The following is an 18,538-nucleotide window of genomic DNA, read 5'->3' on the forward strand; positions in this document are numbered from 1 at the left end:
TAAAGAAAAACCCTCAAATATAAGTTTTGTAGTGAATAATAAAATGATTTCATATAAGAATTGAAAATATTATTTAAAAATTAGTCTTTAGTAGTTTTATCCTCAAAACTTGAAAACTTTTTCTTCAGTGAGGGCAATAATTTCTCCTAGAGTAGAGAGTCTTTTATGGCCCATTATGGTTGGTAATGTTTTGATAATTCTCCCTGGACCAGATTTCTGGTCTAGTAAGAATTCTCTTGGTCTGTAGTGTGTGACAGGATGCATTTTTTGGCCCACTGAAATGGGAAATACACAGTTCAGTTATTACACTCATAGACCACCTGCATAGTTGACTTGACAGAAAGAAGTGGGTCACCTGAACCCTCTTGGTTGCCAACCCAAGGTTGGTGTGGGGTAGGTGGTATCAAGGTGGGAGGTAAGAGGGAAGGACTTTCTCTATTCTAAATATTAGGTGTTGTATAGTCGAAAAGCTTATTATGAAATTTTTTTTCTAACAAAACTAAAGTTGACAAAGCTCAAATGTCATATTTTCTATTCCTGTGTCCAAATGAAATTTTGGTAATAGAATATAATAGTAGTAACTTATAAAAAAGTAGCACCTTATAAAGAATTCTACAATGTTGTATAAAAATGATGAAATATATTGGAAAGGTATATGTGTATGTTTGTGTATTTGCATACATGTATACATACATACATACATATATGTATGTATAGGCCTGTCTGTATTTATTTGTGTGTGTGTGTGTGTGTGTGTGTGTGTGTGTGTGTGTGTGTATGAGCACATACCCATATGTCCTTGGTAGGAGTGGGGGAGCGAGAGTAACAAGGTATAAAAGGTAAAGTGATATCTTTGTGATATCAGTAGATTATCTGAGAATATAGTCTCATTTTAGGTATTTTCTCCAATTGTGTATTTCTACTTTTCTTCCCCCCCCCCCACACACAATTCTTGTTTTGATAAGAGGTGGGAGGAAGAACCTGATGTGACTTGGCTTCTCCTTTCAGCTGTTAATCCCTAATACTGAGATATTTCCAACTTTGCCACTTATTGAATATTGTGAGGGTATCACATGCTTGGATGGACATAGAGAGAGACACTTTTCTTATTCAGTGATAAAACAAATATATAGGATCTATGGCTAATTGCCCTGATATATCTTTCTCTTCCAACTCAATTACTTAAAAGAGAGACAGTAGTTTGGCAGAAATTAGGCTTAGATCCATCATATATCTCAACAAATTCAAAGTGTATATGCAACTTAAATCTTAAAAGGACATACCTTAAAAAAATAGAAGAGAATCAGATCAGGTATCTTTCACATATGGGAATGGAGATTGCTTAACTAACAAGGGATTGAAGTATCACAAAGGATAACTTTTCTTTTATTTTTCACAATAGTTTTGTTTTTCAATAGAAGAAAATTTTTCATCTTCATGATTGTTATTTTTCATGATATGTGAAATTTAAAAGACTTTTACTTGAAAAAATATAAGTACAAAAAAAGGAAACTATTGATTGAGGGAAAATCATTTGATGAGTTATCTGAGATGAAGGTCTCCGATCCAAGATGTCTAGAGGACAAATAGGATCTAGAGCCAGTGCCCATTGGATTCATACAAACAGTTCTCAAAAGAATTGCAGATGCTTAGCCTTGTGAAACATTACTCCAAATTTCTAATGCTCCAAATTTTCATATCAAAACAAAACTGAGATTTTATCCTTATCCAGTAGATTATTAGAGATGACAAAAGATGGATCAATGTATTTATTATTGAAGAGGTTGTTGGAAGGATAACTACATTCTGGAAAGCAATTTGGAATTATATTAAGAGAGTGACAAAAATACCAATTCTCTTTGATATAGAAATGCCAAAAAAGATCAAAAGCAGAAAGAAAGGCCCCAGATACACCAAAGCACTTTTTGTGTAGAAAAGAATTCAAAAAGTAGATAGAAGCCCATCAATGAGAGAATGGTTAAACATATTGTGAAAGGTGAATGTATTAGAATAAGAATGTGCAGTTTAGAAATGATGACTATACAGATTTCAGAAAAGTATGGGAAGATATTTAAATTGATAAAAACGAAGTAAACACAACTGGGAAAATAATATACACAATGATTGTGAGAATGCAAATGGAAAGAACAACAAGAAAGGAAACTGAAGCTTCATGAAATTGTAATGAACAAGCTTGAAGAGACTTGAAAAAGAGTAAAAGGGCACTTCCTTTCTTTTGGGGCATCAAGGACTGGATAAAGAAAATTGAATTTACTATCATGTTCAGTTGATATTTTGATTAGTTTTACTAAAATGTTTTTAGGTTTTTATTATTTTTATTATAATTTTTATTAATTTTTTAAAAACAAAAGATGACTTTTTTGAGTGGGAAAGTGGAGAAGGACATTGTTATAAATGAAGGTGACATAAAATTAAAAATTTAGAGCATTAATGCATCATAGTGAATAGTGGGAAGACTTCTGACACTAGGTATGTGAACACTCATCTCTTTCAGCCTTGGGCAATTCTATAAGACTTTAAGTTATAGACATTATCATGAGTACCAGTGGAAATGATGCTTCCTAGGGGAAAAAACAGAAGACTAGAGAAGATTTAGTTGGAATTTCCCAGAAAATTTTGAAATTGCCAGAGTTTTTAGGAAAGCCATATTTGTTAGATTAGCTTGATAATGTATTAATGACCTTAAAAAAAGATACATATTCACTCCTCCCCACCAAAAAAGATGGATCTTCTTATTTTGTCCAGTTAGAAGCCACTCATTGTTGGATTGAGTCCATGGATGATCATTACCGAAACTCTGACCTATTCTCTTTCCCACCTGGACCAATTTTCTCCCACCTTTGGAACCTCATCATATTGGTACTAGACTTCTTGAAGATACCCAATCAATTTTAGTCTTACTATATTTCAGTATCCTGAGCTGAAGAGGATCTAATAGTCTTCCTACCCTTTAACAGGGACAATAGGCCAAAAACTGCAATGGTTGGCTGCATATTCATTTTTAAGCATATAGGTAACAGAGATCACCTCACTCGTTGTTCTTCAAGATTTTCAAGGCCAGGGATAGAATTGAAGGTGTTTAAATTGCTCCATGAATCAGGATGTTTGACTTCTTTCATAGGTACTAAAGAAGAATTACAGCGTGGAATATAACTTTTATTGGTCTAGACTTCTCTTCAGTTTTAAGAATAAAAAACAATTCTTTCCATTCAGAATTAAATTGCTGATAGTATTTGCTATCTTCCCTTCTTAAAAGGAAATGTATTTCTACAGTGTGTTGAGCTGACAGTGGACTGAGTTGAAAGATTTTGTATAAAAACAATTTCTGTACGGGTCTAATTTCATTTTAATTGTCTAGACTTTTGTGGCAATTCTACTCTTTTAATCCATGCATCAAATGGGGAGAATATTGTTTTTACTACCTATTTTACATTTCTGTGAGGATCAATTGAAATAGTGACAACTAATATTTATATTGCTCTGTAAGTGATTTCTTCATAATAGTTCTTTGGATTTAACAACATAAACATTATGCTTGTTTTACTGATAAGGAAAGGACCTTTAGAGATTTGCCAGTTTTTATAATAATTATTACTAGCATTCATAAATTCAATTTTTATATAGTACTTTGTTTTCTAAAGAACCTTCTTTATAATATTGTCAATACAATTTTTAGATAGATAATACATTTTACAAATAAGATTCAAAGTTTCCCCATGATTATATTACGAGTAATGATCAGAGCTTGGATTTGACCTCAGACCTCTTGACTCCAAATTCATTGTTTTTGTTCTGCATCATGGCATCTCAGTTATCTTCTGTTAAATCCAACATATATATATATATATCTATATATCATAAATATAAATATATGATATTAATATTGAAAGAATAGATCAAGCTAGTTTCATGTCAAGAAGTATAAGGTCAAATGAAATGGGATATGAGTAATTTTTCAGATGTTTTATTAAAATTATTTTTTAACTTAAAAACTTCAAAAACTCTTAATAGTATTTTCCTATTACATATAAATATAGTTTTATGAACATTCATTTTTGTAAAATTTTGAGTTCCAAATTTTTCCTTCTTCTTCCTTTCCCCTCTCCCTCCCCAAGACAGCAAGCAATTTGATATATCAAACATCCAATCATGTTAAACACATTTCCATATTAGTCTTGTGAAAAAAGAATCAGAACAAAAAGGAAAAACCATGAAAAACAAGAAATTAATTTTAAAAAGTGTAAATATTATGCATTCAGACTTCATAATTCTTTCTCTGGATGTGAATGGCAGCTTCCATCACATCTCTTAGAATTGTCTTTGATTACTGTTAATACTGAGAAGATCTAAGTTTATCATGGTTTATCATCACATCAATGTTATTGTGTACACTCTTCTCCTGATTCTGCTCACTCTGCTTCACTCAGCATCAGCTCATGTAAGTCTTTTCAGGTTTTTCAGAAATCTATCTTTTCATAATTTCTTATCAAAAAATAGTATTTCTTTGCATTCATATACCACAGCTTGTCCAGCCATTCCCCAATTGATGGACATTCCCTCAATTTCCAGTGCTTTGATACCAGAAAAAGAGTTGCTATAAAGATTTCTGTACATGTGGATCCTTTCCCCCTTTTTCTGTTCTCTTTGGAATGCAGACCTAGTAGTATTATGTACAATCTTGATTGTCTATATGTTATCTAATAAAATTCTCTTAATATACACTCTTCAACAATATATCTGTTTCATTTTAGGTGGAAAAACCAACCAGTTGACTCTTCAGAATAGTGCAAATAAAGCCATCATTCAAGGTCTTTTGCCAGACCAGAACTATGCAGTACAACTTATTGCATTTGATAAAGATGAAGAAAGTAAACCTGCCCAAGGCCAATTCAGAAGTATGCATTCATCATTAAGCATTGAATTTGAATTGTCTTAAATGGTGCCTAGTAGGCAGCCTAGAATTTCTTTCTTCTTTGTTGTTCATTCAAATATACTTAATCTAATTAATTAATTAATTAATGCTTAGCATAAAAATTAAATGCCTCATCAAATTAAATTCATGTTATATACATATAAGTGACTTTTGGGAGGTGCTGATATATATGACACTATCCTCATCTTCAAGGAACTCACAACTATGTAAATTGAGTTTGATTCGATTGCAGTTTCCTTCTACATTTTTTGGAAAATTTTGTACATGTGCAAAGAAACAAGAGAAAGTGGTAGGAAAATCTATACCATTCTACTCAATTACTAAAGAAAGGGATTTTAAGTTTGAAGTGAAAGGTTATCCAACCTCTCTCAGATGGTTTGGGACCTCTGATGCTATAATTATGTTTTTTTTAATAAAAAAAAAGCCATAAGTTCCTTTAAAATGATATACTTTTTTATTTAACCATCATCAAATGATCAGCTGACTGATCTTTGATTTCTCTACCCTTAGTTATTTTACTTCTCAGATGAAGACCATACTCAAAGTCTTTCAGCATATTGGCATTTGCTGAGATCCTGTGCTTTGCTGACACAGCCTTTGAGAGCACAGAGGTTCCATATTGAGGTAGCCTTTAGCATATTGGATGATTTTTTTCATAGCAAATTTTCAGGAGGACATGGACAAGAATCATACCAAAAGGACATGCATGGATGCTTTGTGTTCTTCACAATGGGGAATTACCTTAGAAGGAATATATAGACACTGGTGAGATCACAAATCTACAGGAGTATAAATATTGTTTTGCTAATTATTAATTAAAATAGTATCACATTGATCATATAAATAATAATACCCTGTTGAATTCCTAGATAATGCTTAATATACCAGCCAGCAGAACACTTGGCTGTCTTAAAAGATGCATTCTTTTTGGCCTCAAAATGTCAGAAACCTCTGGGACTATTTTCTACCCCTTAAAATAAATCAATTTCCTGTCTCATTTTTGTTAGCCTTCCATTTTCCCTTTTTTAAGGTTCTTGACAGATTACTAGGATTGAAGGAAAGAACTTTGTTAAATAGATGGTGAGAAGCAAGGAAGTGGGTTTAGATTGATGGAATATGTAAAGGTAAGCTCTTAGATCAACTTTGAGCGGTCTAAGAGACCATGGTTAGGATTAAAGCTCTTTTCAAATAGGGTCTTTCTCAGAGCACTTAATAGTAGCAAAAGTTGTTTTCAGCTTGCTTTGCTAAGCTGGAAAAATCAAGGAGAAAATGTTTTCAGTAAATAATTAGATAAATGATATTTAAGTATGCTATTTTGTTAGCTAAAACATATTTTTGTTGGCCAACATGAAAGATTAGTTTTACCTGAATAACAACTTTCAATAATGAAATAAAAACAAGTTTGTTTAGAAAGTTTTCTTTTCCACTTTGCATTTCCATATCTAGTTTTTTTTCACCGCAAGATATTGCCATAGCTGTCATTGGTTCTCCAAAAAATCTTAATGGTTGAACCAAGGAAAATGAGGGTAAAACTCATAGAACTGCAGAATAGGGAGGGGAAATTCAAGGTCTTTGTTCAATTCTTACTCAAACATACATCTTATCTATAACATCCTTGGTGAGTTATTATCCAGCCTCCCCCACTAAAGACCTCACGCTAAGTGAGGGGAATTCAGTAGCCTCCACTGGCACTCCATTCCATTAATGGATAGTTTTCATTGCCAGAATTTCTCCCCTTATATTGATTTGAAATCTACTTTTCTGTAATGTGCATACGGTGATCCTAGTTTTGAGATGACTGAGGAAGAAAATATATAGAAAGGAGAGAACTAAGAAGAGTCATTTATAAAATACTCATATTTAGAGGGTAAGCAAAAGAGTTTGCAATGAGTCATATACAAGTAAGAATCACAACTTTGATCTAAACCCAGGTCTCTTAAATCCAAGTCCATTGATTAGCTCACTACAACATTCCTGCAACCATGATCATTTTTTCTATATTAGGTGCATTAAAACCATAATGAAAAAAATGGATTTAGGAGATGAAGAGAAATAAAAGAAATACAATGATATAATGTCAAAGAATTCTAAATTGGAAAAGACAAATTATTGTCTATTCAACTTATCTCATTCTCTTCTTGTGAAGTTGATTTTCTGAACTGAAACATAATGGACAGAAACATAATGTTGGTGGTCCCTGAGGAAAAAAAAGACCTGACTTTGACTGCTACCTCAAATACCTAATTGGTATATGACCCTAGCAAAGTAATTTAATTGCTCAATGCCATAGGAAATTACCGATAATTATAAATTGCAGAGTAGAGAATAATCCATATTGGGAGAAGATGTTTCCTCACTGGGAACTACCTCTATCAATGAAATCACAGGTCTTACCTCCCAGAAGTTTAGGATTAAATTTATCCCTATTAAAGTTCATTTTATTAGATTCATACCCAAGTGGCCTCAAACTCATATAGAACCAGGATTTACTAAATCTTATATAAGGATCCCTGCAAACTACATATTGATTTAGAAAAATACATTATCTATGTTTTATTGTTTTTGCATTTATTTTCTTAAATATTCTCTAATTACATTTTGGTGTGGAGTGCTGGGGGTCTTCATGTCTCCCACCAGCCTCCTGATTGACACCTGTTTTAGTCTATCAATTTGTGGATCCTGATTCTCTTATTCAGTATATTTGTTAGCAAAACGTAATAGTCAGATGTTGTGATAGAGGAGAATGAAGACTATGAAGAAACTAGTGAATTTGTATGAATTTTTTACTGAATTAAAAAATAGTTTATCAATAAAGAAAGTAAATGTAAAAAAGGAAATAATTTAGTTTTTGCTAGAATGAAAAGAACCCTGGATATAGGTAGATCAGAAGATGTAGGTTCTTGGGGCAAGTAATTTGGGGCAAGTCTTCTTACAGATCAGAGTTCTAATTTCCTCCATAAAATGAAAGGGTTTTAATAGTTGATCTATAATTTTTCTTCTATTTCAGATTTTTACAATTTATTTTTGGTTTTTCCAGGCCTGATTTTATTGGTATAGGGAATTTCTGATGAGGAAATCCCCTTCTACCAATGTAAAATGTGAACTTTTTTGAAACTTTTGCAAAATGGGGATAATAGTAACAATCTATTTTACAAGGTTGTTGTGATGATTATATGAGTTTATATATATGTATATACATAGTGTTTTGCAAATCAAATTCTAGCTATTATTGTCATTACAATTATTACACTTGATACTTTTGATGATTCCCTAGTATTATTCCTAGTATTGATTTAAACCAATCAAAATATTTATTTTCTTTCAGTTAAAGATTTAGAGAAAAAAAAAGAGCCTAAACCCAGAGTCAAAGCTGTAGACAAAGGCAATGGAAGTAAGCCATCTCCACCACAAGGTCAGTTATCTTTTGGCTACATTATTTCTTTGGGGAATCCATCTCATAATTGTTTTTTTATGAATGTTCTTTCTAGTTTTGCAGCAGTCAGTAGCTGACATCTTAGTGATTGCAAGTACTCTTCTCATTTCTAATGTCAACATTAGAAAACTTCTCTTTGTTTTGCAACTGTAAAGGTTTGGGAGTAAAACAAAAGTCTAGATTCCATGATAGTGAAAACACATTTAAGGAATGAGGTACAGTTAAATTTATTTGTAAAGATAGGGAAAAATCAATTATAAATCAACAGTTATTAAACACTGTATGTCTCCCATATCCTAGGTACTGTGTGTACAATGATAAAAAAAAAAGTGATCACTGAATTCAAGGACCTCACATTCCTGGATAAAAATATACTATTTAATCTACCCACATAGCTCAGTCATTGTCTGAAGGCATCAATACCTTTTTATCTGGATATCTTTTTTTGTTATAATCAATTCATATTTATATAGAATTTTATACACCATCATTTTATCTACAAAAAGTGATTCACTTTGTTTCTTTTTATCTGTTTTTCAACACCTCACAAATCTGAACTTTCTTTAAATCTATGAAACTATATTTAATTAATTAAGTAGATCTGTTTCCATTAGTCTGTGAGTTCCTTGAGAGGGGAGCTTCTTTTGTCTTTTTTTTGTATTACCAGCACTTGGAGAGCCTGGTACATAGTAAGTATTTAATAAATGTTTATTGATTGATTGATAGATTTTAGAGTTTCCTCTAAAAATGCAGAGCCAAATGCATACATTCCTAACCATCCTGTATAAGTCTTCCCAAAAAGTTTGTAATGGGGGTCCACTCAATGTTTGAAGGTCTTTCTTGCCCCTTCCAGCATCATGTTGTCCATGGGAAACTATTGCCATTAATCCACCTCCAATCAATCTTTCTATATGACCAGACTTTGTTTCCCTCTTCCTATTTTAAATTTTCTTGATTTCCTTTACTACTGTTTTCCTTTAAGAGTCCTTTTTTGGGTATATTCTGCAGACTTTTACACTCACCTATTGCCCTCTCTGTGAAAATTCATTCTTAGTTCTTCAGAGAGAGAGATGTGTACCATGTCTAACTACCATAAAGCAACAATGATATAATGTAAATATGAAAAACACAGGACTTTGCTTTCACAAGTTTGAAAAAGGAAAAACAGAAACAAAAATTTAAACAATTTTCTTTCTTTAGGTAGAATTATTGTTTACCTTTTTCAGATAGCTAGTAAAATAAAATTTAAAGTATTGATATCATAAGCAAAGAAACATTTTACAGTTTTCATCTCTTGCCCCAGCATGAACACTTTAAAATATCATGTAGGGGGCAGCAGCTAGGTGGTGTAGTATATAGAGCACTGGCCCTGAAGTCAGGAGGACCTGAGTCCAAATTTGACCTCAGACATGTAATACACTTAAGACACTTAATAAGTAACTTGGGTAAGTTACATAAACTCATTGTCTTGCAAAAAAACTTCAAAATATCGTGTAGTGACAGTCAATTAGTCAATCAATAAATATTTATTAAGTACTTGCAATGTACTAAATACTGGAGACATGAAAGGAGATAAAAGATAGTTCCTGCTCTCATGGAGCTTAAAATTTAATGGGTGAGAAAACATGCAAACAAATACATACAAAGCAAGGTATATATATATAGGATTAATTACCAGAGTGAAGGAACTGTAATTGAGAAAGGATGGGGAAAGCTTTCAGGAAAAGTTGAGATTTTAGCTGGGACTTAAAAGAAGTCAGGAACATCAGTAGGCTGGGGAGAGAAGAAAGAGCATTCTCAGCATGAAAGACAGTCAGAGAAAATACTCAGAGTCAAGAGGTGGAGTGTTTTGCTTGTGCAACAGTAAGTCAGTTAGTAAAAAACCATTTATTAAATGCTTGCTATGTGCTTGGCAGCACTGTGTCTAAGTGCTGTAAAGAAAAGTAAAACAGTTTCTACTCTCAAAGTCTTTACAGTCTAATGGAAATATATCTATGCAAATACTAAAATATAACTTCATAGTATAAAATATGACTTCATAAAATCAATTTAAATATGATTTCACAGAATCATAAAGCGTTGAAAAGAGGACATTGTAAGAGGCAAGCAAAAACAACAAATATTCTGTCCTTTTTGTTAAAAAAATAATCAGGGAGTCACAGAATCTCAGAATTGCAAGAGACCTTTGATCTTGTCCAACCTATATATCATTAAGAATCTTCTCTATAATAATCCTAAGAAGAAGTTAGCTATTCTTTGCTTGAAGTTTTCTAATAAAGAAACACACCATCCCTAAATGGCAATCCATTCCACTTTAGAACAGCTCTGTTTGAAGTTTTTCTTTGTTTTGTATATAAATCTTCCTTTTTTTTGGACTTCTACCCATTATTCTTAGTTCTGCAAAGTTAACAATCCTTTCTCTCTTCTTCAAGACAAAAGGCCTCCATGCATTTGAAGACAACTATTATGTCATTACTAAATCTGTCTTCTTGTCATTATCTCCATTCATTTTCACCATCTAGACACACACATATTTCCTTTTCAAATGCTATCAATATATTAAGATTTGAAATAGCTTTCTAAAGTACTTTCTCTGATTACTAGTCCTTCTGATAGGTCAAATATGAAAAGACAAAATTAGTTTTATAATATCACATGATTTCAGTTTTAGGAAACACATAACTGATTTCTGGGAGTTTCCTTTCTACCAGTTAGTTTGTTGGTTTTGTGAATTGCCCTTCAGATGAGGTTTGTTGTTAAACAAAAGCTGCCTTGGAATTGAATCTCTAATATCTGATTCTGACTCAGACTACATGCCTGGACCTTCTTCTGTTGTATATCAGATTTCCTGATTTTTGTGTTCCACTTGCCTGTTGAGAACATTGACTTTTTGCTGATGGCTAAATCTTTTACTCAATCTGGTATCCTATTGGATTCTTCCCTAGCTGATTTTTTTTCCTCAATGGGTCTATCTGAATCTATATCCTTGATCAGACCCATCCTTGCCCATCCTGGTTGTGATTATGACATTAGCTTACAGTTTTAAAATATGTTTAGCAGCCCTTAATTTAATAAGGAAGAAATTAATGACATTTAAAAGAAAAACATGATTTTGGATGATATGAGCCATATGGAAAACAGATTTATAGTATTATCTTTTGAGGTTAGAAAGGGAAACACGTTTCAATTCTGTGGCAAAGGAAAAAAAAACACTAAGAGAAATCTTTCCCAGAATGTTAGACATATGGAAAGGCTTGGGTAAATACAGATGATTTATATCTTAGGACTTGCTTCCTAAGAAAGGAATAGCTTTTAATCTTCCTTTCTCACTATTATGTTTAATTTGAGTGTCAAAACAAGGGAAGGGTGATACTAGTAGCAAAGATTGAAGACCTAGAAGAGGAGACCTTGGTTTCTAAGATTCCTCCCTTTGGCAAATCAGTGGAAAAATTCCAAAGGACTTAATCTGAAGAATCAACTATTGTCCATATGGGAACAAGTTAAGCCACTCTTCAAAAGCGAAAAAAGGGGGAGGTCAATGCTGATTGGGACATTGCTGCTTGTTATTTTCTAGCTTTATTTTTCCATCCTCATTTGATTGATGTGAGATACAATTTGTGTTATTTTGTATTTCAAAGTTATTTTGAATTTGGTGGTTTCTTTTGACTTATCATGCAGATACTGCAATTTGAAGTTGCTTTAGATTATTAAATATAATTATTTGCTATTAATATGAAATAATGTAATAATAACTGATTGTGTAGCATGTTAAAGTTAGCAAAGTATTTTCTGTTGGTCATCTCATTTGGGCTTCTCATCAACTCATAGAGATAGATGAGAATGGGTACGATTAATCCCAGTATATCTTGGGGAGATTAGCCATGTGCACATAGTTATCATGGGAAGTATAATCTAAATTGAGTTCTTCCTAATTCTAGTTTCAGCATGCTATCCAAAAGAATGCAATTAAATTCATGGTAAAATTGATGCCACTGACAACAATGGGAGTACTTAGAGATCAGGATTTGGAAATTCCAGGTCAAGAGTTCTTAACTTTTTTTCCATGGACCCCCTTTTTGGCAGTCAGGTGAAGTATATGAACCTTTCCCAGAATAATGTTTTTAAATACCATAAAATACATTAAATTATAAAGGAAACCCATTACGTTGTAGTACAATTTGTAGAAAGGAAGACCACAATTATTTACAAACTAGCTTTGGCTCTAATAACTACAGAAATTTCAAAGTATTCATTTTCAAAGTATTTGAGATTTTGATAACAACTCTAATGGGCTATGAAGCTATCTATGATTTCTGTTGATGACAAAGACTTTGGAACTATTAATTGGTTGGTGCCTACAATCATTACTGAAGGAAAAGTCAAATTTTAGTTGCAGGTTAGTGAAATGATAAAGATATCATTTTTCCACCTCAAACCTAATGGATTCCCTGAAAATTGTTCCCATATTCCATGTTGAGAACCCTTGCCCTGGATTGAGTATATGTTGTTCAATTCCACAAATACTAATGAGACAAGTCAAAGATCTTACATTTTATTAGGGAGAGGTAGCATGGCAGAGAAAAGCAAATAGAACATAATACATGCACAGACATATAAAGTAATTTATGTGGAAGAGAAATAATGAGGAAATGTAACACTTGAATTGAATCTTGAAAAGAGAGAGGAGTTTCACTAGTTGAGCAGGGTAAGTGACTTGTACATAGACACAGATATGTAATGTGGAGTTCTGTAGAAGGTGAACAGTTCATAGACCAGTATGATGTAAAAAATTATGTGAGAAAGAGTGAGACGAATTTAGAAGATAGGTATAAATCAGATTATGGAGGGCTTTAAATACCAAATAGATGAATTTTGTATTTTGGTTCTGTTTTGATTGTTTCCCATTCTTCATGCCCCCACTTGGGGTTTTCTTGGCAAAGATACTGGAGTGGTTGGCCATTTTCTTTTCCAGTTCATTTTTTTATGAGAAAATTGAGGCAAACTAGGTTAAGTGATTTGCCCAGGGTCATACAAAAAGTAAGTGTGTGAGACCACATTTGAACTCACAAAAATGAGTCTTCCTGACCCCAAGCTCAGCACTCTATCCACTGGGAAACTGCCTCTAGTTTATATTTTGCCTAGAGCCTGTAGAGCTCTGAACACTGAAGCTTCTTAAGCAAGGTCCACCCTGTGCTTTTGAAATGTCAGTTTATGAGCTGTGTGGTGGATGTATTGGAGTGGGGACAGATTGAAAGCATGGACACCAAATATTATTACAGGAGGCTCTTGCCAGATAAGAGATCCAGATAATCTAGATAAGATGGTAATTAGGACTTGAACTATATGAGTTGTGGCATGAATGGAGAGAACAGGAAGAATATTGTAGACTTAGGATCAACAAGACTTTGTAAATGATTGTATACAATCAAAAAATTCTCAACCCAGGTCTATGAACTTTTAAAAAATTAATAACTTCATTTCAATATAATGTAATCTTAAATATTTTATTTTGTGTATTACAGACCTTATTCTGAGAAGGGAGAAGGGAGTCCATAAGTTTTGTCAGATCACCAAAGGCATCCAGGACACAACCTGAACCCTTGTAATAATGGATAAATAGATGGTTCCAAGATCCTTTGGTCCTTCTGTTTTTAGAATCTATTTTTCCAGTTCTTCCCCTCCCTTACTTTTCCCCTACCATTACAACTAGGATGAAATGAGAAAAGGAAGGTAAAGTGAGGAAGCAGTGGTATGTAACACTGCCTTAGATAAATGCCCTGATCAGGATAACAAATATAACTACCCAGGGAGTTTCTGACATGGGCACCCTTGGAAAGGGAACTGGAAGGAGTCTACCATGTTTATTTTTCAGAGGGGGCCTCATCAGTGCTTAATGCAACCCTCTTTTTTGTAATCTCCATATGCCCATTTAAGACCCCACTTTAAGGAATTGTCAATTTTGAGGAATACACTAAACTATCAATGGCCCCAGTTCTTGCCTATGGTCTGAATTATATTTGTGCAAGATACTATCGAGTGAGTGACTCAGATACCATAAAACATTTCTCATTTTTTAAAAAAGTTCAGTTTAAATGGAAAGATCTAAAATCCTCAGATGAAGTTTCTGTGTGGTTAAATTGTTGCAGGCTCAATTGCCATCTACTGTACATATTCAGTAATCCAAAGCAAAACAAACTTATGAATAAAAGAAGTATTTGCCTTTGAGCTAAATACAATCCTAGCCCAATTGTTCCCATGAATGGATGGCTTTTTTGGCCCAAATGAGTTTTCCTTTGTTGATACTGTTTGGTCCTGGAATGCAGTGTTTCCATTAAAAAAAAGATCTTAGTTTGATAGAAAAGACTGACATGGGTCTCTCTCTGATTTCAGTAAATAAGATTGTTTGCTTTCTTTTCTTTGTAAAAATTGTCCTATTATGTTTGAAGTGGAATTGGATGCCTTATTCAGATAAGTTAATTTTCTGAAAAATTGAGGATAGGTTATTTTGTTCTCCCTTTGCCCTATCTTGTATTTTTTTTGCCTTTACAATGGGATAAAAATAAAGCTTTAATTAGTATCTAAAAGTTACTCTTTTGGAGATAACTATCTTTTCCCAGATGGAGCAAGTTTTCAGAGTGAGTAGTATAGTGTGGAAGACTCAGTTTCCAATACTGCCTCTGATATTAAGCTTCTAGAATGTAAGCTCCCTGAGGGCAAAGGACTTTTTAATTTTTCTCTTTGCATCCCTACAGTTTAGCAAAACATTAGCAAAATGGCAATTTAACAAATGTGCTTTGGAATCGAATGGAACATGGACAAGTCACAACTGGTCTGTGTTCTAGTTTCCTTATCCATTAAGTGGTTGGTTATACTTAAGAGGACTAACAGAGATTCCTGGTTTTTTTTGTTGTTGTTGTGGTTACTTTTTCCACTGATTCAGGTCACAGCTGCTCTATGCTGATTCATCCCAGTCAAGTCTTGTCCCCCTCAGCTAAGAGGAAATCATTGAGGAACCATCTTATATATTAATTTTTCTACTGCCCTGAATTTTTCAAATATACCAATGTACCTTTCATTAATTGATTTTAAAAAATCACATTTAACTCAGAAAACAAAATGTAGCCCTGAAGGTCCTTCTCATACATGGATCCTCCCTTACACACACACACATACACACACACACACACACACACACACACACGCATGCATGCATACACACATAATTTAAGACCAAGTTATTTAGCTAATGGAACTTACATAACATTTGCTTTGCACTTTTCTATTGTATTTAATATGTAATATTGTATATTATAGTTATCTGTGTTTCTTATCTCACCATATCTTACCATTAGACTATAGATACCAGAAACAGTATCTTGTCTAAAATTTGTATTCTCCTAGTATCTTCAACAGAGGTCTACACATAATATTTACTAAATAAATGTTGACTGAATGAATAAATGTCCAGTGATAAATGCTGTCATTTAATGAGGTAGAAAATAGGAACCCAGAATGTTTGTATGCTTACCTAAGATGTTCTTCATCTTATCAAAAATATCCTGTGGAGGGGCAGCTGGGTGGCACAATGGAGAGAGCACTGGCCCTGGAATCAGCTGTGCGATCTTGGTCAAGTCACTTAACCCCATTGCCTCACCAAAAAACTATGCAGTGCAGAACCCAAGTAAGATGCTCTAGCTGATGCTTATCATAGATCAAATCACACCAATTGTTCTGATTCCTAAAACAGCATTGTTTTCTCAGAGACTAATGGGGAAAATAATTAAATAAAAAGCAGTAATGGGAACGATATCTATGTAAATATTCACATTGAGAAAACAAAGTGGATAAAAGCCCATATTGTTTTGGCTGAAATTAAGTTAGTCCACACATATCTTAGACAAGTGCCACAGACAGATAATGACAAAGACCTAGAATTGGTTAGCAAAAAATAAATCAAGATGGAAACATGGAGGAAATGACATAGATCTTTCAATAATGCTATATTTCTCACTGCCATAACAACTCACCTCTAGAATACCAATATTCCAATGATGTTATGTGGTTGAGAATTATGGAGCAGAACTAACTGTCTCAGAAGCATCATAATTACATATGACCCAGAGGGCAATGGAAAGATGCATGATGGATATAAATCAGCAGACTGAAGTATGTTTCTGGTGGTAATGAGTACACAAAGTGTTGAAGAGGTATATGGAATGTAAAAAAGAGGCAGAATGACTAATTGTAAACACTTATGATGAGAATAAAGATAGATAACCCAAGTGCTAGGGTTGTCCCCTTGAGATATTAAGTGTGCTCTTGATAGAAGATTTATTGGAAAGATATGGACAATTGCCTAGATATAGAGGGGTTGTGATTCATATTGGTAAAGGGAACAGATTTTTTTTTGTTTATTTGTTTGTTTTTACATCTTCATATGATAGTTTTCAAGGACCATTTTTTTGCAAGGTTTTGAGTTTTACATTTTTCTTCTTTCCTCCTTTCCCTTCCTGACAGAAAAACAATCCAATATAAGCTATATATGTAAGGAAGAATCAAATTGGAAAAACATTAGAGAGAAAAAACCCATTGTACATAAGACAACATTTAAAATATTTTGGTCTGCATTTAAACTCCACTGTTCCTTCTCTGGATATGGATGGTATTTTCCATCACAAATCTTTTAGAATTGTCTTTGATTATCATGCTACTGAAGTGAACAAGGCCATCACAGCTAATCACCAATATTGCTGTTAGTATTTTAGCCCTACTCATGTAAGTTCCTGTTGGAGCTTGTATTGAATTCTGACATGGTGAAGATGGTAGAGATGAGGATATAGGTGTCTCAGTCTAGATGTGATTGGAGCAGAGACTTTGCAGTGACCTAGAAGATGACTTTGGGGTCAGCCACCAGGTTGACATTTTTGAGCATCACATGAAGGATATTGGGAAGGTGACAGAGTGACAGGACTGGGCCAAGTCTGAGCCCAGACAGTAGCTGTTTAATATCAGAGAGTGGTGACCAGAACTTAGTAAAAGTGTGATTTCAAGTACCATAGATAAACTAGCTTCTTGAACAGCTAACAAAGTCATCTAGGACCAGCCTCGGGCTCATTTCATCCAACTGTGATATGCCTCTTGGTCAAGACCCTATTGACTGACACCAACGACATATCTGCCCAAAGTTCTGGGTAGCTATGATCTTCATTTGAGTCCTAGGCTCTGAAGAGCCCTACCACAGCTCCTCAAACCATGAATGACCAGCATAGGAACTAGTTCTGGTGAAAGAATCTCCCTTTTTCCCCTGGTCTCTGAGTCAAAGAACATGAACAGATCCACAGCTGAATAAAGTCTTTGTTCATTACAAAACCCAAACACGTCATTTTCACTACAACTTGGTTAATAATCCTGAATAAAATTTTCACTTGTAGCTAATTTGCCTCATAAACCTTTTAAAGGTTTCATTAACAATCTATTGGGATTTCATAATCTATCCCACTTCTAGATAATGATTTGCTTGCTGGATCTTGGTCAATTATAAGCAAAGGAAAAGAGTATGAGGTTATAAGTGGAATGGGAATAACAGGCATACTAGAGATCAAGGGTACAAAGATAAGCTTATGAAGCATGGGGTTTATGTAAGCAGCCCAAGTTAAGAAACTGAGAGGTGTAGCATAATTATAAATAAAGAACATGGTTCTTTAAAGTTCTCAAAATGCTTTACATTTGTAGCTAATATGATTCTTATAACATCCCCTTGAAGAGCGGAGTTATCATTGTTCTCATTTTTGTTTCAGTTTTTTTTTCAGTCATATCTGTCATTTAAGGTTTTCGTTGAACCTCAATTTCCTCAATTGTAAAATCAGGGCAATTAGTTGGCACAGTGTATAGAGCATCCAACTTCAAATCTGACCTCTCATGCTTACTTGTCTTGACCAAAATACTCTCATGGATAAGACGTCAAGGAATTTCATATATTGAAGTAAAAAGAAAATATTCTTTCTGTCCTCTGGGATTATTGATATCATGACAAAAGTTTGAAAGACCTTCTGCTTTAAAATTTAAACAAAAACACATTAAAATTGCAAGATCTCTTTTATTATGCCCTTAATTGTCTCCATAAGAGAGGGTATGCATATGGGCAAGGTGAT

General features: G+C 33.5%; 1 protein-coding gene across 2 annotated transcripts in view; it reads left to right on the top strand.

Annotated features, from left to right (window-relative positions):
- Positions 1–18,538, top strand: part of COL14A1 (collagen type XIV alpha 1 chain) — a 265,288-nt gene that overhangs the window by 40,883 nt on the left and 205,867 nt on the right. For both annotated transcript variants that reach the window (XM_074201475.1, XM_074201474.1), the window contains exons 4-5: positions 4,773–4,916; positions 8,280–8,366. In XM_074201475.1, the coding sequence (XP_074057576.1) occupies positions 4,773–4,916; positions 8,280–8,366 (231 nt within the window). The remainder of the gene's footprint in view (positions 1–4,772; positions 4,917–8,279; positions 8,367–18,538) is intronic.

This window comes from Macrotis lagotis, chromosome X (genome assembly GCF_037893015.1).
Source record: "Macrotis lagotis isolate mMagLag1 chromosome X, bilby.v1.9.chrom.fasta, whole genome shotgun sequence".
Classification (NCBI taxonomy): Eukaryota; Metazoa; Chordata; class Mammalia; order Peramelemorphia; family Peramelidae; genus Macrotis; species Macrotis lagotis.